Here is a 26,748-nt window from a genome sequence, read left to right as displayed (position 1 = left end):
GTGTTTGGTGAAATTTTTTCATTTCAGTAATCGCCATTTGCATGCATCCAATGACATCAAGAAAGCAGCCCATTATGAGATTATGGACTAGTCATATGCTCAGTTGCATCAAGACATCAAAGCTGTTGTGGGATTATGGATAGTGCACTGTTTTAGTGAAAGAGACATACATGTGCTCAGTTGCATCAACCCTCAGCTGAGTAGTGTTACAAATTCTATGCCATATTGAGAACACCAGCTTTTATTGCTGACTGATCAAGATTTACAAACAGCTCTGACTTAGTTTATGCATATTTTTTCATTGTCTCAATGATCTTCATGTACATGCGCTCAGTGGCATCAAGTCCCCAGATGAAGTCTAGATGATGCCATTCAGGAATATGATGTTCACCCACAAGATTACTAATTCGATGGCGTAACACAGCTACATCTTCCAAATTAATAAACAAGTCACATCCAGCAGTCCAGAGTTCAATTGGTATTTTTATATCCTCTATCTTGTATACAGGAGGAGTTGCCTAAGGAATCAAAAAGAGGGCTTCAGATTGCTTATTCTGTAAATGTATAACACAAGAACATTCTTATTTCAATGTTTAGAGCTGATTCAGAATTGAAAGAAGGGAGAAAATAATATTTGTGTTTTTAAAGCTCCAAAGAAATGTGATCTTGTTTGCAAAAAATGCTCCGAACTTTGCATTACCCAAGACACTGGTGAGGTATAACATATTATCCAGGAACAAGGCTCATTCAATATGTGAATAAATCTAGTATGTTATAATTGCAAGAATAGCACTTTTTCTTGTCATTTATGCTGCATAACACCAAAGGGCAAAGTGAAAGCAAAAACATGAAGTGAGAATAAAAAGTCGTGGCATAGCAAATGTACACACACCAAAGGTACCAATCAAGTTTCCCACAAACAATGCCTAACCATGACACAGTGTGAAAAGCAAAACCCTTTAGATGTCAGCAGAAAATGTAGAGGACTATCCCAAATGAGCAACCACCTTTTCTTCTTCCTGGTGGAGAGGAAAAGGAGGGGAAGGAAGTTGTAATGGGGACCAAGAAAAGGGGGGGCAGCAGGAGGGCAAGGGGGAGATGTGGTCCTGTGTTGGGGGAAATGTGGGGAGAAGGAGGATCAAAAGGAAAAAGATAAGAGGAGAAACCAACAGGAAGAAGGAAGTAGAGAAAGGTGGCTGGGGGGAGGAGAAGCCAGAGGAGAAAATAGGGAACAGTGAAAGAATTTCCTGATGATGTTCTCACAGGTTCCTGCTTGTGTTATATATTTTGCTGCCCTACCTGATTATACTTCTGCATATTCTGTTCCTGGGAGCCATAGTCATATGCCTTGAATTGTTTTTCAAAAAACATCTGTAATAAAATTAGCCGCAGTTATATAACATAAATACAACTAGGATCTGGGAGATCAAAGTTTAAAGATACACCTTGCCATGATCGTGGTGACCGACCTTGGGCTAGTTACTGTCTCTCATCTTGGCTAGGCTTCCCAACCCTCCCGCCCTGGCGGGGGACCCCAGGATTTCCACCCTCTTCCCCCACTCCCCAAAAAAATGGAAGCGGGGGGAGAGGGGGGAAACAGCGAGCCGCCCGATCCACGCCACACTGCTGCCGCCCCCTCCCCACCCACCGCAGTTGCTCCTCCGAGATGGGCCCAGGCTGAGCCCATCTCGGAGGAGCAGCCAAGAGGTGGCAGCAGCGCAGGGGAGGGCGAGGCAGGCCAGGAGCATGGCGAGCCGTGAATCCGGGCCCTTCTAGGACCCGGACTTGCGGCTCACCACGCCCCCGGCCCGTCTCCACCCCCCCCTCAGCTTCCACCCCAGAGGCCAAGCGGGTGAGGCCGCCACACCGCTGCCGCCTCTTCTCTGCTCGCCGTGGCTGCTCCTCCAAGATGGGCTCAGGCTATTGTGAGGGGAAAATGGAAGAAGAAAGACTAATGTAAGGTGCTTTCCCACCATTGTGTAGAAAAGCAGGGTATAAATAGCTAAACAAATAAATATATAACATATTAACAGCTTCACATAGATTACCTCTGCAGTCTTTTGTAAACTATTATTCCCATGAACCATTGCATCTCTACAGATTATGAATATTACTCTAGAATCATTTAGCAAGTGTTTTAAAATAAGTCGATTTCTTTTTTTCCCTTTATTTTGTTGCTGTACTTCACTGGATCTGACATAATTGACATAAATGAAACCTTATTGGGCTGGGCCATGTTGGGTTGGGCCATGTGTGTACCTATTTAAAATTAGGGAGCAGAGATATAAATTTTATAAAGGACACAGACAAACACAAATATATTTTTAAAGAAACTTAACAGCATTCATTGGTCTTAAAGATGCTTTCTTTGTATTTCTCTCCCATGGGATCCAGGGAACTGGGCAAAGGAAGCTTTGGCTCTTTCCTTCCTTCCCCAGGAGACTGGGGGGTGGAGCCTCAGTCAGTAGAAGGAAGAGAGGTTTGGCTCAGTAGCTTTGCTGTGCAATTGAGAGAGCCTGGCAAAGCAAGCTATTCCTCCCCAAGGGAGAAGCCTCAGCCAATAGAGAAAACAGAGGTCCTCCTTTGTAGCTCCTGTGCAATTGAGCAAGCCTTGCAAAACAAGCTGTTATATAGAAGGAAGCAAAATATAGGGAGAAGGAAGCAGATGACAACCAGTTGCTTAGGGACCTGATAGGAGCCCTCCAGAGGCCTGATTCAGCCCCTGGACTGCATGTTTGACACCCCTGCACTAGAAGATTCTTTTCTCTGATAGCAGGCATCAGATGAGGCAATTTAGTGTAGTTCCTAGAACAAATATTTCAAATATTTGAAGACATAGATCTTCACCAATAATTTATATAGCCCTTCAGGATTTTCAAAGCTTCTGACTTGCAACAAGTTGGCAACATTTACAACAGTGGTTCTCAAACTTCTTGAAGTGTGACCCTGTTCTAAATATAGTGTAACACTAAGCTAACTCTTCCTTAACACAAAACACAAGAATCTCACATCGGTTATTGGGTATGGTTCATTCAGTCTCATGTGTACCCCTGTGTATATGTGATGTCACAGAACAACATGGAGAAAACCAGTATTCAGAAAATAATATTAGCATATCTTGCAATTGGCTCTCAGACTTGTAGCATGTTACCCAAAAGTGGGCCATGACATCCTCATAGATGTATTGTGGCATTGGCAGGGAGGAAGGAAAGGAGTTTCTGGGAGGCTCAATTGCAAATTTGGGCTTGCCTCAGTATAATGTGCAAAATGGCCAAGCAGTGAAGAATGTTGGTGAGAAATGTCATATATTTATACACCCAAAATGCAACCCCCCCCCCCAACATCCCAGAATATAACTTAATTCATTTGTAAGTGATGTGAGAGTCTTATATTTTATGCTGGGGAGGTGAAGTTAGTGTATATAATGACTATGTACCCTGCAAGATTTGGCACCATCCATGTCTGTTAGAAAGGGGGAAGGGAGAGATGGGATCAATTTTGCTTTTTGGGGAAGCTCTCATATACACATGCGCTTACACATGAGACTGAATGGGACATAGCCAGTAGCTCCTCAGACTGACTGGTGGGGATCGCTGGGCCAGGCTGTGCTGCGTGGTGGCTTCCCCTGGGCCATCTGGGATTGCTGGACTAGGCTGCACTGGTAAGGATCGCTGGACCAGGATCGCTGGTAAGGATCGCTGGACCAGGCTGGACTGTGCAACAGCCTCCCTGGGGCCAGCAGGGGTTGCTGGGCTGGGCCGTAGTACGTAGCAGTCTCCCCAGGGCCAGCTGGCTGCTACGAGTCACGGGGCCCAGCTGCGCTCTCCGGCAGCCTCCCCAGGGCCTGGTAGGCCAACTAGGATCGCTGCAGGGCCTGGAAGAGTCACTGTGGTAGTTCAAATAAGTTCCCCCCTCATTTCTTTATTTCCCTTTCTTTCTATTTCTCCCCCCTTTTTATTTCCCTTTCTTCCCCCCAATTTTTTTATTTTCCTTTATTTCTCTTTCTTCCCCTTTTTCCCATTTCTTCCCCACATTTCTTTATTTCTCTTTCTTCCCTCTCATTTCTCTCTCTCTCTCTGGAGCCTGAGTGGTGAGTGTTGTGAAGGATGGCTGCTGGGGTATGTGGATGCCTTGGGTCTGGTGGGAGCAGCTGCAGTTTCTGCATGAAGGGAGGGAGAGGTGGCAGGTGTAGGGGGTGGACCACCACAGCTACCACCAGTTCAGCTTGCACTTGATTATTCCAGATGGTGTGGCCTAAAATAAGAACATAAGAGAAGCCATGTTGTATCAGGCCAATGGCCCATCCAGTCCAACACTCTGTGTCACACAGTGGCCAAAATATGCTAACGAGTTTCTGCTGGCCTGCGAATGATGTTATAAATTTCTAAATGGCCCTTGGCAGAAAAAAGGTTCCCTGCCCCTGTGAAAATAATTCAGTAATTGGCAGATGATTACATTTGAAAATGTAATATACCTGGCGCCAATGAAGGAGGTTTTGTAAAGATGTTCCAGCAGGAGAATGTGCGACATACATATCCATTCGGCTCTGTGATAAAAAAAATTGTTAATCATATTAAATTGGGATATCTCTTAAGGAACATCTTAAATGACAGAGCTAGAATGGAGCAGTGTCTTGCCAAAAGCTAAGTTTGCTAACTGTTCCTTATTCCAAGGTGCTTTTAAAAATGTAGCATCGATAGAAATACTCATAGAAAAGAAGAGATGTTCCATAGCTACAAAAAGCTGCCCGTTTTAACCTTGAATACAATACTGGTACTCCTTCCCATAAATATCAGAGCAGCACTGCAATGTATGTCTTCAAATATACATCTATGTAAGAAAAAAAGAAACATGGCCTCAGCTAACAGGCACCTCAGGTCGATCTACTCTGGTGAGTTCATGGAGCTCGGCTATTGTACTTTTCTTGATGCACCTTTCCTTTTGTCAGTTTTGGTTTCACTTTGCAGATATAAACTTGTAACTATAACTAAAATGCATCTTCTGTGATCTGTGTGAATGGGAGTGACAGCTTCCTGAGCTGCTTTTATCTATAATGGCCAACAGAGTTACTGTATCTATTGTAATAGGGGAGGGTCTACCTGAAAGTTTATAGTATTATCAAGAATGAACCCCTTCTGAGTTCCAACAATATGCATCAAATTTTAAAGAAGAAACCAAGCAAACATACACATTCCCAGGGCCTTTTGGGTAGAAAAAGCCCAGCAGGAACTCATTTGCATATTAAACCACACCCTGTGACATCACCTTTGTTTCACATAGGGCTTTTCTGTAGAAAAAGCCCAGCAGGAACTCATGTACATATTAGGCCACACCCCTGACACCATGCCAGCTGGAACTGCGTTCCTGTGCATTCCTGCTCAAAAAAAGCCCTGCATATTCCTAATTGCTGCAGGACCTTTCAGAGTGGCATCTTGTGTAAGTTTATTGGTGGAAGATTGGCGACACCCCCCCCCCCTGTGCATTTGTACAGGTGCTTTCTGCTCTTTCGTGGTGATCTTTGGATCCAAGCCATTCTTTTTTAAACAACAGATGTGTTTTCTTTTTGTTCTATATTGCATTAAATGGCAATAAGTAAACTATGACTTGAATTCAGAATACATACACACACACACACATCTTGCAGTACAACCCCACACATTTCCTTAGAAGTAAGTCATCCTTTATTCAATTGGGTTCAATCACAGGCAACTGTAGACTGCAGCCTTTCATAGCCCTTTTTTTTCTGGCAAGTCCCAGGATTGCAATGTACGGTCATGCTTCTACGTAAATAGTCACAGATCTGCTCCCAGCAAAAAGAGATGCCTTGAACTGCAGAGTTCAGTTGAAATGAATCTTTTTTTAAAAAAAAAAACCTTCACCTTGGTATTAGGTATACTTTCAGCAGGCCCTAACAACTCCTTTTCACTCTTTAACAGAAATGTGTCTTAGTTTAATGTTACGAAGAGTTTAGTGTTACAAAGAGAAGAATCCTACTTACCAAGTTCCAGTTGGGGATGTTAGACCCACATATATAAGATATTGTTCTGGCACAGAATCCAGGCAGATGATTACATATTTTAACAAATAGTTTTCTCAGATAAGGTGGAGAGTGAAGAACTTGTTTTGTGCCAAACAAAACCTGAAAGATATATTTGCAACTAGTTAATACTAAGAGAAATCAAATCTGTCAATTCTGTATGTATCCTGTTCTGCTCCTCTGAGCAACATATATTAGATAGCATACCACTTAGAAAATACCAGAACCTTGCACTCTGCTCAGCATCTAACACTGTGAGCCTGAGTGGCTGCATTTCACTTGAAGACGGAAAGGAAGTTGATGAGGGACACTACACAAACTATGGAATGCTGCATCTGCTGAAGATTTATCCTAAGTGTGATGGCATAAGCTCAGGCAGCCAGTTCTAGTCCATGATACTAGTTGGACTGAGGAAACGATTACTCTGGACAGGCAGATCATTCAGCTGGCATTTATCTGCACAGCACAAAAATACCACTGGGCACTATAACTTGAGAGAACACGGTATAATCTCTGTACCTGGTTTTGCAGGCATTAGGTGAAGGTGCTGCTGTCCAGGGAACAAGGCCAGCTCACCCACCAGGCAAATTAGGCATTTGCCTAGGGCACTGCCAGGGTGGGGGCATTGAATTCAGCCTTCCCCCTCTCTCTAGGCAAATCCCTCCTTTGCCTGCACTCCCCAGCCTCCTCTGCCCCTTCATGGATATTGAAATGGACCTGATGGGGAAGGGAGGGAGGAGGAGGTGTGGCAGAGGAGTGCGGTGGGGTGCAGCACCGCAGAGGGGGGCAGGGGGTGCAGGTCTGCCTGGGGTGCCATAGGCCCTAGGGCTGGCCCTGCCAGGGAAATTCACAGCACTTCACTAGCGATATCTTGTGTATCCAAAATGCAATACACAATATGCCTCCATCACCCTATCTGTTCACTGGTGGGAAATGAAAGAGGTAGCAGCAGATGTCAAGAGGACAGATGGTTATAGATAGTTCCTGTTCCCCACACTCAGGCTCCTAACCAGAACTATATATATGCTAACATTCAGACTATCCTTTGCTTGGGAGAGGGGTAGTTTTGCTTTTCGAGCAGCAGCTGAGATTGTCCAAGGATTCATGATGGCAGACGGTGGAAGCAATAAGCCTGAGGTGGCAAGGCATGGGAGTTTTGGTGCCTGTAATCCCAACTAGTCCCTTTGCCAGCTTTGTGATATTATAGAAAAAAGGGAAGGCTCCCTGAGTTTAAGCAAAACTATAATAGAAGGAACATCAGGGTGAAATTATACTATCAAAACATTTATATGTAATAGGACAAACCTTTTGACCCCTACTTCTGAGTAGACTCTACTTCTAAATAATCTAAGATGAACAATATAAATGTGCACAAAGGCACTTTAATATTCCAAAGCTTCTACCTTTAAACAGATTGCAATATGAAACACAAGAAGAAGAAGAATTGAAGAATTGCAGATTTATACCCTGCCCTTCTCCCTGAATTAGAAACTCAGAGCAGTTTACAATCTCCTATGTCTTTTCCCCTCACAACAGACACCCTGTGAGGTGGGTGGGCTGAGAGGGCTCTCACAGCAGCTGCCCTTTCAAGGACAACTCCTGCAATAGCTATGGCTAACCCAAGGTCAGTCCAGCAGGTGCAAATGGAGGAATGGGGAATCAAACCCGGTTCTCCCAGATAAGAGTCTGCACATTTAACCACTACACCAAACTGGCTCTCTAAGTGCACACAGGCACTTAGACATAACCTTTCTTCCCAAATACTTTGCACTAAAATGAATTCAGTCTGCAGAAGAATAAATCTAAGTGCACACAGGCACTTTTTAAAGATTAAGAGTCTGCTTTTGACTCGTAAACCAAAATCATGAGAAAACAGTCTGTTATGAATTCTTACATCCAGATTGCACACAGGACTTTAAGAAACAAATTATCCCACTTCACAGTTTTGCACGTTCAGTCCAGTATCATTTCAGTGAGGTGTAGGATAAAGAATAAGTTCATCCACATAAAGCCAGTCCATGTTAGCCGGTGTCAAATGTTTCATTGCCTTTTTCAAGACTGATGGCTTTTAAGAGGAACCCAAAAATCCTGTCGATTCCTCACAAGGCTCTAGCTCATTCTTTGTAAAGATGGAGTGGGTTCTCTGTGATATTTTATCTTATTTCATTTTATTTAATGGTTTTAACTGTTTGATTTTTAGCTGTTTTATTGTTCAATTTTAACTGTTCTATTGTGTTGTAATCCGCCCTGAGCCCATCATGGGAAAGGGTGGACTATAAATTCGCAAAATAAAATAAAATAAATAAATATTGGCAATTTTCCCCATGCAAGTCTCTTTGCCAGCTCCATGACAGTGAGAAGTAAATTAGACACAGGCAGTAAGAATAAAACTAAAACAAATCACTATAGAGTTTATGAGTTTTCAAGGTTTAGTACTCATTCTCGTATCTGTTTAAAGAATTAAAGCATTAACAAATATAAAGTTATTAGCAAGACAAATCTGAAACCAAATGCAATTTCAGCAAACAACTTTATTGCTTCTATAGAATTAAGACATCCCCCCCCGCCGCCCCAGCTTTTTTGCAGCTACATGATTGATGGAAACATTCAGGAAAGACAGATTTACCAAGACTTTCGCCTTTTTTTGCTGCAGACTGGTAACACTCTACACTGGGTTCAAAATCACCTGACTCCCCCTCCCTCATTCTGAGTGTGATCTAAACTTAAACTCTTTAAATCAGCCAACTAGGCTCAAGAATATATCACATCCTAAAATATCAAATCATGTTAGTAAATGCTGTTAATTTCACAATTTTATGTATTGTTTATTTATTCATAATATTTTTATTCTGCCTTTCTATGCAATCAGGGCCCACAATTTGTTCTTGTTCTGGTAATTAAAAAGGTGACATTGGTGTGTGTGTGTGTGTGGGCATGTGTGCCCATGCTTGGAAGTCATGGTGACTCTGGCGACTCCTACTGGGGCATGGAGGATGTTTAGAGAAGTGGCTTGATAGCCTGCCTCTGCCTCCCAACCCTGGTATTCTCTGGAGGCCTCCCATCCAAATACTTGCCAGGGTTGGCTCTGCTTAGCTTCTGAGATTTGATAAGATTGAGAGGTCAAGGCTACCTCAGGAATGGCATATGATCCTGATATGGCTTATGGGGCAGACAGCACTCTAGCTCTGGGCACCATGATACACAAATGCAAGTACTGCAATGCCCTCAAGTGGATGGAGGAGCCATTCAGCATGTGTTGCAGCAATGGCAAGGTGAAGCTCCCCCCTTCAAACCTCTTTCTGAGCCTCACTACAGCCTGCTACTGGGCAGCCACCCTGAGCAGTGGTGCAAACAGATGATGTGGTCCACTACTCTGTGGAGTTCCTCAACACCCTCAACTCTCCTGGCTTCCCACCCCACAAGCTTCTCCTCAAAGTGGGGGGGTCCATTGATGCTGCTATGGAACCTCAACCCACCCAAATGCAATGGCACCAGACTGCATGTGAAAGCACTCTACAGGAATGTCATTGAGGCCACACTGCTCACTGGCAGTGCTTGGGAGGGAGTTGGTGTTCATACTATGCATACCACTCATACCATCAGATAACCCCTTTGAGTTCAGGAGGCTGCAGTTCCCTCTCAAGGTATGCTTTGCTATGACCATCAACAGGTCCTGGGGCAGACACTTAAGGTGGCAGGAATTGACTTTACAGAGGACTGTTTCTCACATAGACAGTTCTACATGGCCTGCTCCAGAATGACCTCACTCAGCAGCCTGGTGATCCTAGCACCCGAGGGCAGAATCACCAATGTGGTCTACAAAGAGGTCCTCCAGTAGAGAAAAAAAGGTTGTACATATTTTTTCACTTCATTTTAAAACAACAATCTTATCTTTTGTATTACTTCAACAAATGTTATATTTCAAAATGTACTTCATCTGTTTTCTCCATCAACATGGTTTGCATTATTCAAACACCTTTGTGAAAGTCAGCTACTATACTATTACATTACAAAATGGTACCAAAAGCAAAACACCATTCCTGCAACACAAAAACATTTTATATGCACAGAAGTATTTTAATTGGACTAAAGGTAATTAAGTACCATAGCGAAGCACGGGTCATGCTAGTAACACATAGGCTGATTTCGCACTGACCTTTTACTGGCGCGACCACCCTCCTCACGCCGGCGGATCTGCAGGGATTTCGCACCAGAAGCGCTGGCGCAGCCAAAAGAGCCGGCAACTTCCGTCCCGAAGCCAGCTCAAACGGAAACCGCCAAGAAGCAGGAAAACGTTTGAGCTGGCTTCGCGACGGAAGTAGCCGGCTCTTTTGGCTGCGCCAGCGCTTCTGGTGCGAAATCCCTGCAGATCCGCCGGCGTGAGGAGGGTGGTCGCGCCAGTAAAAGGTCAGTGCGAAAACGCCCATAATCTTAAATCTCTGTATATAGGATGAGTTACAAGTTTAAGACTACAAAGCTTTGCACAGTGGAATAAGTTTTATCTAGTACAATGGAACTCTCTTCCAAATAAATGGGCAAAGGTCCAGACTATGCATCAATCAATTGTCATTTAGGTAGAATCCAGCACTACTGAAGTCCAATACTTACTTGAATCATTAGTTTAGGAAGATTTCCCAGTTTTGCAATAGGTGTTTTTGCAGATGAAATTGTGCTTACAGGCCCCAAGGCAAAGAATAATTTGACTTTTTCAGCCAGCTTTGGCCAAGTAGAGAATGCTATGAAACCTTTAAAAACAAACAAATGAACAAACAGACAGACTAAACTGAGCTGGCTGGGCTGGGCTGGGAAAAAGAATGCAGAAGAGAGCTGCTTGGGACATTAACTGAGGTTGCTTTGTGAGAGGTCAGAGTATGAATGTGAGTGGGTGCTTGTGGAGAGTGGTGTTTTTAATCTGGGTCTGTTTGGGTCTTTTGTCTGCTTGGCTCATTGATCAAGGTCTCTTTGCCTAGGGCTGACTGCAGGCCCCAACCCTGTGCTGTGGCTGCTGGGAGGTGAGGGCTGTGGGCCTCTGAACTGTTGGTCTCCTCCTAGGCAGAGGTGTGAGCCAAAGAATGAGAGTGGTTTGGGGATAAGTCCTGAGGATCCTGCATCACTCTAGATATGTTTAAACCACTAACCAGTTATGAAGGCTGAAAGTCAGCAGAGGAACGGGGGCTATCCAGTATTTTGCAGAGAGTGCCCCATGTACAATTATCTGCCCACTGGCTAGAAATCTTGGGTGTGTGCTCCCTGCATGGAACCTGTAGCTCTCAAGGAGCAGGTTCATTCCCTGGAGGCTAGGATTGCCAACCCGGAGAAGCCGTGGCAGAGAGAGAAGTTTGGGGAACAAACATTAAGAGATTTATTAGAACTGTCCAACTCTGCTGACAGTCCTTCTGCTGTTGTGGAGAGTGAGAGTCTCAATGTCAGAGGGTGTCTGTCTGAGAAGAAGAGATGTGATCCCTTAAAAGGGACCCCTTCCTTAGATGACAGACCAATATTCTCTCATACTGTGAATGCACATGGCGGGCTGGGGGGGGGGGGGAGTCGGCTTCTGGTAGTGGCAGGGCACTTGCCTAGGGTGCTGGTGAACTGGGAGTGCCAAACTGGCTGCTCCCCACATGACTCAGTGAGGCAGCTACCTAGTGGCTGACTTTGCAAGTCTTCCTGCACCTCTCAGGAGTCTCCCATCCTTCCCTGTGCACCCATAGGATAGAATGGACTCTATTCTTTCCTATGGGCTCATAGGATAAAATGGAAGGATTAGGCCATCACTGCTGTGTGACTCTAGACAAAGGGATTTAAACTTTAAACCCCTTCTCTGGTGTGGTGCTGCAGAGGGACATGCAAAGTTAGTTTTGCCTAGGGTGCAAAGTAGGATAGAATGGGCTCTATGACCCCCGTGATGCAGAGTGGTAAATCTGCAGTACTGCAGTCCTAAGCTCTGCTCACAACCTGAGTTTGATTCTGGCGGAAGCTGGGTTCAGGTAGCAGGCTCAAGGTTGACTCAGCCTTCCATCCTTCTGAGGTTGGTAAAATGAGTACCCAGCTTGCTGGGGGGAAAGTGTAGATGATTGGGGAAGGCAATTGCAAACCACCTCGTAAAAAATCTGCCGTGAAAATATTGTGAATGCAATGTCACCCCAGAGTCTGAAACGACTGGTGCTTGCACAGGGGACCTTTTCTTTTTCCTGGTGTGGCACTGCAGAGGGGCATGCAAAGTTAGTTTTGCCTAGGGTGCAAAATGCTCTAGGGCTGGCCCTGGGCAGTGGGAGATCTGATAATTACAGAGAATGGAGTCTGTGATAGGTGTTTTGACCACATGGTGACTTGCCTGCCTGGTACAAAGGCTGCAGTCATCACGTGCTGTCTACATAGATTGACAGATAGTGCTGGAGAGGAATCAGTAGTTGTGGTGCAAGTTGGCACCAGTGACATTGGGAAATGTTATGTGGTCTTGGAGGAAAAATGCAGGTTACTAGGCAGAAAGTTGAAAGCCAGGACTTTGAAGGTAGCATTCTCAGAAATGCTGCCAGTTCTACATGCAGGGTTTCTTTTAAAAAGTGGAAGGTCTGCCCCAATGAATTGAACAAGAGGAACCACAGGCTGTGGCAAAAGAAATGGAAGTCAATAATTAGGCATGCAAAAAGAGATTTTGACATGAATGTTTCTAAAAGCATCATGACTAACAATAAACATTTTTTAAAATATATCCAGAGCAGGAAGCCAGCCAGAGAAGCAGTGGGGCTTTTGGGTGACAAAGGAATAAAAGGATTGCTAAAAGGAAGATGGCAAAGAAGTTCAATTACTTTTTCACTTCTGTATTCACTGTGGAAAGTGCGAGGCATTTTTATTTTTATTTTATTATATTATATTTGTATCCCGCCCTCCCCTGACAGGCTCAGGGTGGCTAGCATCAATTAAAACAACATAAAATTACATTATTACAGTAAAATCACAATAAGTTATTAAAACATCTCAAACATATACAATTTTGATCCCTAGATGACGTTATTATTACTTCTTGTATGTATTTATATTACATCCCCTATTTTCAGGAAGGGAGTCAGAAGAACTGAGCCAAATTGAGGTGACCAGAGTTGAAGTTCTAGACCAGGGGTGGTCAAACTTCCTTAACATAAGAGCCACATATAATAAATGTCAGATGTTTGAGAGCCACAAGGAAGGAAGATTAGGAAGGGAGGTTGAAAGAAAGCAACTTTAAATGCATTCTCCAAACTGCTGGCTGGCCTCACTTAATGATTTAAAGAGACAAATACCTTCTCCAAGCCAACCAATGGGGTGGTGGTGGTGATGCTTCAAAAGCCACACAATATGTGTGAAAGACCAACATGTGGTTCCCAAGCCACAGTTGGGCCACCCCTGTTCTAGATCTACTGTGGAAATTAAAAACTGATATTTCTTCAGGTCCTGATGGAAAACACATGAGAATTCTTAAGGAGCTCAGATGTGAGATAGTTAATTTATAAACCCATTTATTTTATTTTATTCGATTTATAGCCCACTCTTCCCATAGAACGGGCTTGGAGCAGGTTACATCATAGAAAAAAAACATAATCAACAGTTAAAACCCCAGATTAAAATATATAAAATCTAAAAATTACAGACTAAACATTGTAAACTGGAAGCCATTTATTCATCAATAATCTGGAACTAGGGGTGAGTAGTGTAGTGGCTAAGTTTGCACATGACACCAAATCATTCAGGATGGCTGACTGTGAAGAGCTCTAAGGCTGGCTGTGAAGAACTCCAAAAGGACCTTCACAAACTGTGAGTGGGTGACTGACAATGTGGCAAGTAAAGTTCAGTGTTGGTAAGTATAAGGTGATGTGCATTGGAAGGGGGAAAAATCCCACCTTAAAGTATAAGCTAAGGGGATCTGTACTTGTAGAGACTGAGAGAGAAAATGATTTTGGAGTCATGGTAGATAGCTCAATGAAAGTGTCAACCCATTGTGTTGTAGCAGTGAAAACAGCAAACTCTACATTAGGGATTATTAGGAAAGGAACTGAGGATAAAACAGCCAATATTGTAATGCCCCATATAGATCTATGGTGTGGCCTCATGTGGAATACTGTATAGTTCTGGTCACCATACTTCAAAAAAGACACTGCAGAGCTGGAAAAAGTACAGAGGGCAACCAAGATGATTAGTGGATTGGAGCTCTTTCCCTATGAAGGAAGGCGGAAGAGTCTAGGACTTTTCAGTTTAGAAAACTAAGAGGGGGGGGGGGGGACATGAGTTCTATAAAATCATGCATTGGGTGGAGTGAGTTGACATGGGTGGAATGAATTGACAAAAAAAAATTATCCCTCTCCCCAAATACTAGAACTCAAGGATATCCAATGAAGGTTTAGGATAAGCTAAAGGAAATACTACTTTGCAAAGAGAGTGATTAAAATGTGGATTTTGCTGCCAGAGGATGTAGTGATGGCTGCAGGAATAAACTGCTTTAGAAGGGGATTTGATAGATTTGTGGAGGATAAGTCTATCACTAGCTATGGTGACTAAAGGAAACCTCCACATTCAGAAGCAGTAATCCTCTGAATCCCAGAGTCAGGAGGCAACACCAGGGTAACACCTTGACCTCTATGCCCTGTTGTCAGCTGTCCAGAGGAACTTATTGGCCACTGTATGAGACAGAATGGTGGACTAGATGAGATATTGGTCTAATCCAGCAGGGCTCTTCTTCTGCTCTTAAAAAACAAACAAACCTGAACCAGCAAATTAAACAACAATTTCATTGTCTAGGTAGCACAATCAGATAATGGACAGATAATAAGAAAATCATCTTAAATGCTATATTCTTGCTAGCTTTTTGCCCGCACAGTAGGATTGTAGCTACTGATTTCGGTGTGGCAGGAGAACACTTAAAATCCTAGATAACAGAGCTACAAGAAGAGACACTAAACCACAAAACATTTTCACCAAAACATATACAAAAGACAGGCTGAGTTGCTCAGTACTACCAATGATGTTGCTATTATAAAATAGTCACCTGGAATATTTATGCATTGTACAACTATATTTTGCACTGCAATTACATTAACAATATCACAGTTCCTATGGTAACTGAAAGAATGTGGAAATGTTATTTGGATCTGGAAAAACTGATAGGATTTGTCCCATTGTCTTTTTTGCCAACACGTTGGTGGAACAAATGTTCACATTATCGCATGCTGCTCTTGTGAAACATCATAAATTCTGTAACATACCAGTTGCAGAACCTTCTGAATGGCCCACATAATAAAGCTGTTCATGCCCCGTTTCATTCAGTATGTAGTATATGACTGCTGGAATGTCATAGTATCCCATTTCATGAGAACTTTAAAAAATATACATAAAAAAGAATTAATAACACCAATTGCAGCAAGAAGTGGAAAATGTCAACTACCCAGTGCTAAAATAATTTGAGTTCTATTCATCATTAATGTAATCATTAATTACAATGCAGAATTATGCTTTAGCAAAATTCCCACTTCTGTGGGGGAGGATCTTCTGCAAGGGAAGGTGTCTTCTACTCGTGGAAAAGTAGAGCAAAATAGGAGTCAAGTGGCACCTTTAAGACCAACTTAGTTTTATTCAGAACGTAAGCTTTCGTGTACTCTCTAAGCACACTTCATCAGACGAGGAATCCGGTGCAGTGAGCAAAGCCACACGTAGCTGGTAGTCAGTGGCTCAGAATGCAAACTGGTACACATTGAAGAACCAATGACAGTATAGTAAAATTATCTGGTAGGGAGTGGTTTAGAATGCAAAATGGTAAAAAAAAAAATTAGATTCAATGACAAAATAGTAAAATTAACAAATTGAGCATACTTTTGATCTGAGTAGCATAAGTATGCAAAAGCGATAAAACAGTAATATGCCAAAATGTGAGAGTGTCTGTTAATGACTATATTGTATTATGCCTGGGTCAAAAGGAAGGTATTTAGAAGATTTCCCATCCCATGGTTGGATGGGAAATCTTCTGAGATATAAATACCTTCCTTTTGACGCAGGCTTAATACAATATAGATCCAAGCGGGTAGCTGTGTTGCTCTGAAGCAATTGAACAAAGCAGGAGTCAAGTTGCATCTTTAAGACCAACCAATTTTTTTTTAGAACATAAGCTTTCATGTGCTTTTAAGCACACTTTATAAGACGAGGAATCCAGCTGTTTTCACTGGATATAAATTTGCTTATTTAAACACCCTCCAGGCTTAAATGCTGTGATCCATCCTGAACATCGGTTAAAAAAAAACACTTTCACAGCAAGCACCTTGATACAGTAAAGCCAAATTCAGATGGCTTTTTGTGGCATTTTACCACTGTGTGCAAGCACATCAATGATACAACAAGCGAAATGATACAAATGACCTGACTCTTTAGACACAAGGTTGTCAGTACATTGTTCTTGAGAAACTTTGCTAGATGTATCAGCACTAGCTTTTCTTGAAATCCAGTGAAAACAGCAAACTCTACATTAGGGATTATTAGGAAAGGAACTGAGGATAAAACAGCCAATATTGTAATGCCCCATATAGATCTATGGTGTGGCCTCATTCGGAATACTGTACTGTTCTGGTCACCATACTTCAAAAAGGACACTGCAGAGCTGGAAAAAGTACAGAGGGCAACCAAGATGATTAGTGAATTTATAAGGAATTGGCTTTAAACAAAACTTCAGTGGGAACAAGTTGCATGCAAATAACTGTCAAATACTACGAATGTTTCCTGCCATTATCACATTTAAGTCACTGTGGGTTATTTGCTGGGCTGGGCACTATGGGCACCTTTTGTGATACACCTGTAATGTGCTTATTCATACTGGATTGTCGAATTGCACTGTAGGATTAGGTGGATGGATGGAGCAGATTTAACAAGAGAGCCTCTCTGTCTCTTCCAGGTTCATGAATAATAAAGAAAGGGGCTTGTAAAATAAGGAAGACAACATATATGTTTATTCTCTACAAGCAGAAATAACTCAGCCGGTTGGTATAGTGGTTAGGAGAGCAGACTCTAATCTGGGAGAACTGGGTTTGATTCCCCATTTCTCCACATGCATCTGCTGGTGTGACCTTGGGTCAGCCACAGTTCTCTCAGAGCTGTTCTCTCAAGAGCAGTTCTCTCAGAGCTCTCTCAGCCTCACCTACCTCACAGGGTGTCTGTTGTGGGGAGAGGAAGGGAAAGGAGATTGTAAACTGCTCCAAGACTCCAAGTGAATGGCGGTGTATAAATCCAATCTCTTCTCTTCTCCTATAGTGCTTATAAAGATTCTACTGAGAGGGATATGAAGAGAACCTTCTGTTTCTGTGCATCAAGCCTTGAGTCCAAGGAGATAAGTCAGGACAGACATGTATTAAGGAAATAGATAAAAATACTACTGGCAGTTCATTATATCCAGCCTTCAAAAGAACTGCAACTGCACAGACAAACATATTCCAGGTTGTGAATGCATTACCTGAATGGCAGAGAAGAAGGAAACCCCCCCAATTAACTGTAGTTCTGGAGGTGAGTTCATTGGGGAGAAAATTTTGATCGCACCATTTCTACAAGGATCTTAGGGAAACATAAGTAGTTCTTCCTTCCCTGTTTTATCCTTACAAAAACCAGTGAGGTAACTTATACAGCATCCTTACTATGGTTAAACAGGTCTGTCTCTGATTCACATCTAGATAGCAGACCTGGGAAACCTTTATGTAACACACTGAATTCTATGACAGAAGAAAAGTAGGATATCAATGTTATAAAATAAAAGGGGCTGAAGCAATATACCCTGGACAGATAAGGTAGGGAAAGAGGTGTGATGTACCTTGAACTTGGATGTACTCTCTGTTGTAAATATTATCTCCAGCCTCCACTTGATATGTTAATGCGGATGACATGTGATTTAAAAACAGCTTCCTTCATCACACCTAGTTGGACTGATCGATGAATCCATGACAGTCTTTCATAGGTATGATGGGAGAGGTTAGAATCAATTTGCAGTAACATTTCTTTGTTTTCTTACCTAAACTCCCAGAATTTCAGCTCCGTAGGTTTAAGTGTCTTGTGACGTGAAGACCAGGTGTTCCCTCTGCTGTTTCCCAACCAAACATCATAGCCAGCATCAGCTAATATGAAACCAAAGCTATTGTTGGGCAAGTTTGAAAGCCAGTGGGTAGCATCTCCAAGGATAGCATGTTGCAAAAACACAATTGGCCTGGGACCTATGGAACAGACATGCATGCATTTAAAGTATTTGTTGTATCATCTGTTGGTGAACACATGAATCTGTTTTCCACTGAATCAGGCTATTGGTCTATTCAGGTGAGTATTGTCTGCTCTGACTGGCAGCCCCTTTTTAGAGTCTCAGGTAGAAATTTTCCACATAGTCTGCCTCCCACTCATGTTAACTGGAGATGTTTGGGAATGAATTTGGGACCTTCCATAGTTTGGCTACAGAAAGCCAGTTTGGTGTAGTGGTTAAGTGCTCTTAATCCAGGCCTACTGCTGGATAAGCAGGTGGCTGTTGTGGCCAGGAGTGCCTTTTACCATCTTTAACTAGTTAGCCAGCTGCAGTCTCTCCAAGGCAAAAAATTCTGGCCACTATCATATATGCCCTGGTTACAGCTAGATTAGAATACTGCAGTGTGCTCTATGTGGGGTTGCCCTTGAAAAGTAGTCAGAAACTTCAATTGGTACAGAATGCTGCAGCTGGGATGTTGACTGGAGTGGGTCGTGGAGACCATATCACTCCAGTTTTGGCGCAGTCGTTAAGTGTGCAGACTTATCTGGGAGAACCAGCTTTGATTCCCCACTCTTTCACTTGCAGATGCTGGAGTGATTTTGGGCCAGTCATAGAGCTGTTCCACCCAAGAGCAGTTCTTGGAGAGCTCTCAGCCCACCTACCTCACAGGGTGTCTGTTGTGGGGAAGGGAAGGGAACAGTGATTGTAAGCCGCTCTGAGACTCCGAGTGAAGGGCAGGGTATAAATCCAATCTCCTCCTCTTCTTCTACAAGCAAAGCAGATACTGTCCTACTGAGCCGTGGCCCATGCCCATGCCCAAGTCCTAGCACACCCATGAAAATACTTGAGATACTTAACAGTAAAAATCACAGCAATTAAATTGCTACTTAAGCAATAATAAAACACCAGACATTGACATGTTCTAACACACATGTGACGGAAAGCAATGGGTTAACCACCAATTATAGCAGCGCTCGCCTCACGGCCTCACTGGACCTCTTTATTTCAGTCTCTTCGGGGTATTTTACTTGTTTATTTGATGGGACCACAGCAGCTTTGTTTGTTCTTCCCACAAAATATAGGCTCTTGAGAACTTTAACCTAAACCACAGATTTATTGTAACACAAAGTCTTAACTTGGGGATATGGGAGATATTTCCACAGGCTAATACGTTGTTCAGTTGTTTCAGGCTTTACATTCACTTTATCTTTTCTTGAGTCTCTCACAGTTCACAGTCCACAATTTCCCTTTAACTCACTCTCCACCACTAGCCAAGGTCTGGCCTCTTGGGATTGATGTATCTAGTCTCACCCCTCGACTGGAGTCTCTCCTCTCAGCCCTTCTGGTGTCTCAGACCCACATCCACTCCCTCAACCACCTCACTAGATCTTCAGAGTTGTCTCTAGGTGTTTGTGACCATTCAGGTCTTAACTGACTCACACACACAGCCCTCTTGGCTGGTTTTGTCCAGCTTGCAGTCTCTGGAAGACTTCCCCGTCTCCGCCTCAAGCTCCTTCACAGGATCAGCTGCCCTCTCAGCCTCTCTGGCAGGCCCGAACTGACCCTCTCAGTCTCTGTCAGGTCCCCACTGACAGACTTCTCTGACAGGCCTCCACTCTGTCAGACATCAACTTGACTGACTGCCTCAGCAGTTTTTTTTTCCTCAACTACTTTCCCTCCCTGAGAGCTCTGAGCACTTTGCCCCCACCCTCAGGTCACCTGACGCAGCCCTGTGCATCTTCAGTTTATGGTTAACCCATTGCTTTCCGTCACAACACATTATAAAACAATAGCAGTGTAACCTGATAATTAGACCAATAGAGGGCAACCAACTGAAACCAAAGTATAACCCACCAAGACAAAGAATGAAAAAAGAGCAATCCCCCCACAAAAAATTTCTGAAATAAAAAGTCTAGCAATAGAAACAAAGAGGCAGTGATAGAACCAGAAGCAGGGAAATGAGTTATTTATTCCTGGCCACTTCAGTTTAAAGCATATCCAAAGCACTTCATTACTTCCTTGATTGCATTGTATTCAATAGCTGTAAAAAAATGTTAAAGACTCCAGCAAGGGCAAATGACAATGGCACTATTCATACTTTATATGCAAGCATACTCAAGGTTTGGAGAGTTGGGGATTAGGATTGTGTCTATTTCCTTCACTCTGCCCAAGCATTAATAGGACCTGTGAACAGAACAGAGCTGATGTGCATACACTGTGATGTGATATCCTTTCTACACTGAAACAGGTTGTACAGAGAGAACCTACAAAAATAATTTTTCAGCTATTCAAGCCATATGATTGGATCCTATGATACCACAAAGAAGAAAAAAAACCTCCCTAACCTTATCCTTCCCACAGAACTCCTTGAGTACCCCAGAATCATTTGCTGAGGGCAGCAAATATGTTTCAATGAGGAGGGAGAATTGGGTGAAATTTCATCCTCCTCCTCCCCTTCTTTTTGTGATGGAAGAAATGCAATGGAGTAAGCTTTCGGGATGTGCAAGAGCATAGTGTATTTTATCTATGATATCCCCTGAAATGTCAGCACAGGATTTCTGAAATTCACAGCAGATATCCTTTCTGCTTACCCTATCAAAGGATCTAAAGTAAATCATGGACATTTCAAAACAAAGTCAAAAGACTTATACTGCTTCTTCAGTCTTGGCATTTATCCAGATATGGCATGAATGAGGCTAAGAAATATAACCAAAAATCAGGGACTCCATCCAGGACTGAATTAATACAAACTGATGCCCTAAACTCAGCCCAGCTATTGTGCTTCTTGACCCTTCTGTTGCTTAACTGACAAGACATCAAGACTCAATAAGTTCTGAAGGTAAAAAAGGAGACTGAACAACACCCCTCCCCTCACACAGAGCATTTTACCCATAAGTACATAAGAGAAGTCATGTTGGATCAGGCCAATGGCTCATCCAGTCCAACACTCTGTGTCACACAGTGGCCAAAAAACTTTCAGGCACCATCAGGAGGTCCATCAGAGGGGCTGGGACACTAGAAGTCCTCCCACTTTGCCCTCCTCCCCCAAGCACCAAGAATACAGAGCATCACTGCCCCAGACAGAGAGTTCCAACAATACACTGTGGCTAATAGCCACTGATGGACCTCTGCTCCATGTGTTTATCCAATCCCCTCTTGAAGTTGATCCAATCCCCTCTATGCTTGCAGTTGCCACCCCTTCCAGTGGCAGTGAATTCCATTCCTGTCAATCCATGCTTGAGAGGAGGCCAATGGAACACGACAATAGACTCTAAATATATTATTTTTGCAGTTAATAAACCTAATGACATAAGACTCTCACCATCAAGGACACATCAATCTCCATTTCTGACATGTTTATTGCCTCTGCTGTCCCCCTTCCAGTTGAACCCAGAAATAAAGTTTGTTATTCTTTTAATCTGTTAAAAACATTTCCACTATTTAGCATACAAATTCACTGCCCACTCTCTATATGTTGGATATGTTAATTCAATTCCATTCCAACATCTGACAAAGTGTGCTTGGTACATGAATGCTCACACCCTGAATAACATTTTGTTGGTCTTAAAGGTGCCCTTGAATTCAAGTTAAATAGTAGTAAGCAATATAAGCAAATTACTAGGGCTACAGAAAAAAAGTGCTAAGGGAAAAAACACAAATACAAAAATTTATTGAAAACTATTTTAATCACCCTTCCCAAAGATTATAAGGCAAAAATATGATATATCTCTACTGAAATTACGTGATCTCAAGAACATACTTTTCAATTTTGAAAATCCACCCCCCCCTTTTTTTTTTTACAGAAATTGATGTTGGTGGACAATTTTTTAAAAAAATTCTAATGGAGAAATGGCTTTTCCTAATTCTGTTTCATTGTCTGATGAAGTGTGTTTTCACACAAAATATCACAATTTGAAACACTGTTGGTCTTAAAGGTGTCACTGAACTCAAACTAATAGAGAAATATTATTGTTTGTATGAAAAAAAAATATTTTATTCCACTGCTTTCAAGCCTTGAAGATATACGAGCCAACTTCTATGAGAGCTCTCTCCATCCCACCTTGAGCGGACAGAGCTCTCACAGAAAATGACTGTTGTGGGAGAGGAATGTAAAGGAGATGGTAAGTCGCTCTAAAATTCTGAGGGAAGGGTGGGGTACAAATCCAATATCTTCTTGTTCTTCTTATATGATTCCATCAACATTCTTTTTATGTGGTATTGTAATAATGGCTGCCTACATCCCTGCGCATTGGCAAAACATTGTACAAGGAGATAAGAATATTATTACAATTCTTCAAGAACTTGTAAGGGGAAGAATCTCTTTTCCCAACAGCCTCTCTCCCTCTTGCTTTTCATCTTTGCCTCCCATGGCAGTGCCCACGCCTTTTCTTTCCCATTCACCCATTATTTTTTCTGTTCATTCCCCTTGGCCCTCCTCACTCATCCACATTTTTTTTTCTGTTCCCCTTTCCCATCTTCAGCCCTCTATTTTAAACCTTTTGCTCCTCCCGCTCCCACTTTACAGTTCCACTTTCTATTTTTTACCTTTTTTACACTGTCTCTCCTCACACTGATACCAACTGAGACTTGGAATTATTGGCCATGTTGGTTGTGAGTTGCATAGCAACCCTCCAAATGATCACTGAGCTGTTGCAATGTAATATCATGAGACCTCAGCAGCATTCTTTTCTTCAGGGCTTTTTTTTTGAAGAAAAAGCCCAGCAGGAACTCATTTGCATGAGTTGCCACACCCCTTGATGCCAAGGCAGCTGGAACTGTGTTCCTGTGTATTTCTGCTCAAAAAAAGCCCTGCTTTTCTTAATTAATCAGACAATACTTCTACAATTGTGGGACTTTTTAAAACATCCAAAGTATTTTTTACAATTCACACATGCATGTGTGCACACGCATGAGCATGCAAACACACTTGGGACTTCACTCCTGACATAGAAAAATATCCCTGATCTATACATGACCCAATTGTGAAAAGTTTTTTAGGCCATTATTAAGAATTAGATATAATGATGAACAATCAATTTCAGATTGTTGGTGCCTGTGTGATTAAAGTAAATAAGTGCCCATGCTCTTTGGTAAAACATTGAACAAAAAAATTCTTGTCAAAATAACACCAACTTTTTTGCACTTTTTAAAAATTAATGTGCCTTTGTAAAAAGAAGCTGACAGATTGAGACAATGCTTCTAAACATTAAGAAATGTGTTCTTCAGCACGTGAAAGAAAACATGATGAACAACGAATTTTCTAGAACAGCCTGATGCTTGTGTTTCTGCAGATGTATTCTAGGCAAAATCAAAACCTAGTGGGAAAGGAAGAAGAAGAAGAAATTGATTTATACCCCCCTCTATACTCTGAATCTCAGATTCTCAGAGCTGCTTACAATTCTTCTAGGGTTGCCAAGTCCAATTCAAGAAATATCTGGGGACTTTGGGGGTGGAGCCAGGAGACTTTGAGGGCGGAGCCAGGAGAAATTATGGGTGGAGCCAATATCAAGGCTGTGACAAGCATAATTGAACTCTAAGGGAGTTCTGGCCATCACATTTAAAAGGACGGCACACCTTTTCAATTCCTTCCTTCCATAGGAAATAATGAAGGATAAGGGCACCTTCTTTTGGGGCTCATAGAATTGGACCCCCTGGTCCAATCTTTTTGAAACTTGGGGGGTATTTTGGGGAGAAGCACTAGATGCTATACTGAAAATTTACCCCAAAAAACAGCCCCCCCCCAGTGCCCCAGATACCCGCGGATAAATTCTCCATGATTTTCTATGGGAATAAATCTCCACAGGGAATAATAGAGTTCCCAGCAGACATTTCCCTCCCCTCCCCCCATTTTCTGACGACCTTGAAGCGGGGGGAGGGCCTCCAAACCGGGGGATCCCCTGCCCCCACCTGGGGATTGGCAACCCTAAATTCTTCCCCCCTTACAAACCTCCCCCCCCCCAACAACAGACACCCTGTGAGGTAGGTGGGGCCGAGAGAGCTCTCTTAGAAAGCTGCCCTTTCAAGGACAGCTCTGTGATAGCTATGGCTGACCCAAGGCCATTCCAGCAGCTGCAAGTGAAGGAGTGGGGAATCAAACCTGGTTCTCCCAGATAAGAGTCCGCGCACTTAACCACTACACCAAACTGGCTGTGTATAATCCATTCAGATTTTCTCATGAGAAATATGTCCTACCTTTGTCCCAACAATTGTATTTTCCATGAGGTATTCTATTAACTGTAAGGATATATTTGTCTTCTGTCTCAATGTGATGTTCCTCACTTGGATAACCATGATAACTGATAATTTCACTCTGTAGGAGGGAAAAAACACAGACACCAGGCTTGTTTGCTTTGTGCCTATATTAATAAAGCTTTTGAAGGGAAGAAGAGTCTTAAAAGAAGATTGAGGACTTAGGCGACTGTATCAGTACAATCCTAAAATCACTTAGAGAAAGCCTAATTGACATACCTTAGTAGGATTTTGGATAGACCTACTTAGGATTGTTTCATGTATGCTCCTTCTGTGCAGTCTCATGCAGTCTCATAGATATGGTTGCCAACCTCCATGTGGGGCCTGGAGATCTCCCATAATCATAACTGATCTCCAGACGACAGAGATCAGCTTCTCTGGAGAAAATGGTAGTTTTGGAGAGTGGACTTCATAGCATTAAATCCCACCAAGGTCCCACCCCTCCCCAAACTCTGCTCTCCCCAGGTCCAAATCTCCCAAATTCAGGGCTTTTTTTGTAGCAGGAACTCTTTTGCATATTATGCCACACACCCCTGATATAGCCAATCCTCCTGGAGCTTACAGTAGGTCCTGTACTAAGAGCCCTGTAAACTCTTGGAGGACTGGCTACATCAGGGGTGTGTGGCCTAATACAAAAAAAGCCCTGCCCAAATTTACAGAAATGTCCCATCCTAGAGATCGCAACCCTATCTCACTAAGAGTCTATAATTTACCAGGATATCCTCACCATATGCCAGACTGCACTGTCTGCCAGGATATGCTGGCCTTCGAGTGTATACTTGATTATACATTACACATTTCTTAAATATTACCTTTTCTGTGTAGAATGCACAGCCTTAAGTGGGAGTAATAATACTTATGTTGAGTGCAAATATTCATAACAAGCACTAATAATCAGGGCTTTTTTTTTTAGCAGAAATGCACAGGAACGCAGTTCCAGCTGGCTTGGCACCAGGGGGTGTGGCCTAATATGAAAATGAGTTCCCGCTGGGCTTTTTCTACAAAAAATGCCCTGCTAATAATAATATGCTCTAGGTGGAGCATGAATATTTCCATTTTACCTGATTTTTTTTTTTAAAAGTGTGTATCTAACTTACAACATTTAAAAAGCACTCGCGATCCACTGTATACCCCTCAGGAGGTTCTGCAGATGTGAACTTTTCTGAACTGAATGCTCCTTGAGATAAACATGCTGCAATAATAAAAAGCCACATCTTCAACCTGCTTGGAATGAAACATATATTAATAAAATGGAACATTTGTAATTTGTGCTTTATACAGGTTTGAAGCTACAGTACTAGTCCCTTAGCCAGCAAGAAGGCATATAAAACACTAACATATGAAGATGCCTTAAACATAAGGCCCGGGGCCCAGAACCAGCCCATCCAGGGCTCTTACCCAGCTCATAAGCAACTGGTATGTATGGAAATATAAGGCACACCCCCTTTTATAGTATCCCTTGGGAAAAACCTAATTTTGCATATGATTAAATGCATTTACTGGGACTTCTGTGGGCTCTCCAGTGAATCAATTGCTGTCACTAGTAGAAATCAATTGCTTTTGCTTGTATTTTGAGTAATAAAATAATATTGTTAATTGGTTTTGCCTGTGTCTTTTAGAAAGTACCTGGCATTACATTTTGTGGCACGTGTGGCCTGACCCAACAAAGTGACATTTATGTGAGATCTGGCTCTCATAACAAATGAGTTGGACACCTCTGAGTCAGAACTTTGGTCCTTCTCACCCATTATTGTTTATAATAAGCAGCTGAGAACTTTTCACAGGAAATACCAAGAACACAACTGGCATACAAGCATGGCCAGATCTTCCAAAGGGCGAATTGGGCAATTGTCTAGAGTGCAGACCCAGAGGGGTACAAAATCAGGATCAGAAGGAGGAGCAGTTTGAGTCCAGGAGCACCTAACACAACTTTCTCTGGCTCACTGAATCCCTCCTCCATCCTCCCAAGAGCCACCAGAAGAGCACTGCCCAATCTGCCACCCTGCCTGGCTGCCACCCACATCATCACTGGGAGGTGAGTTCCATCATGACCAGTGTTTGTTTGTGGGGGGGCGGGTAACTGCAGTTTGGACTCCAGGGCCCTTGAGCAACACGCTTAGCCAAACTGGAAACTGACATATATTTTGCAAAAGAGAACAAGGCAGGTGAGGCCAGAAGTCCATGCAACTTTATGTGACTAGGAATCCATTTAACCCCCTCCCCACCACCT

General features: G+C 42.7%; 1 protein-coding gene across 1 annotated transcript; it reads right to left on the bottom strand.

The window, feature by feature from the left end:
• Window positions 1-251: 251 nt before the first annotated feature.
• LOC132573660 (lysosomal acid lipase/cholesteryl ester hydrolase-like) lies at window positions 252-25,825 on the bottom strand. Its single transcript, XM_060241285.1, has 9 exons — window positions 25,616-25,825; window positions 24,462-24,579; window positions 18,051-18,249; window positions 15,274-15,383; window positions 10,646-10,782; window positions 5,999-6,139; window positions 4,475-4,546; window positions 1,300-1,371; window positions 252-518 (listed from the first exon to the last, which is right to left on the bottom strand). Exons 1-9 carry the CDS (start codon window positions 25,775-25,777, stop codon window positions 285-287), a joined length of 1,245 nt encoding a protein of 414 aa, XP_060097268.1. The 5' UTR covers window positions 25,778-25,825; the 3' UTR covers window positions 252-284.
• Between the last annotated feature and the right edge of the window lie 923 nt (window positions 25,826-26,748).

The sequence above is a fragment of the Heteronotia binoei genome, chromosome 6 (genome assembly GCF_032191835.1).
Source record: "Heteronotia binoei isolate CCM8104 ecotype False Entrance Well chromosome 6, APGP_CSIRO_Hbin_v1, whole genome shotgun sequence".
Classification (NCBI taxonomy): domain Eukaryota; kingdom Metazoa; phylum Chordata; class Lepidosauria; order Squamata; family Gekkonidae; genus Heteronotia; species Heteronotia binoei.
Note: the sequence above shows the minus strand (reverse complement) of the source record. Positions and strands in the feature narration are given on the sequence as shown.

What these genes read in the sequence shown, in the direction of transcription:
- LOC132573660 (XM_060241285.1), bottom strand. Translation starts at nt 25,777, where the DNA reads ATGTTCCATTTTATTAATATATGTTTCATTCCAAGCAGGTTGAAGATG. An exon ending in GCGAGTGCTTTTTAAATGTT is followed by an intron (nt 24,580 to 25,615) that starts GTAAGTTAGATA and finishes TCCCTCCTACAG; the next exon opens with AGTGAAATTATCAGTTATCA. An exon ending in ATACAATTGTTGGGACAAAG is followed by an intron (nt 18,250 to 24,461) that starts GTAGGACATATT and finishes TCTGTTCCATAG; the next exon opens with GTCCCAGGCCAATTGTGTTT.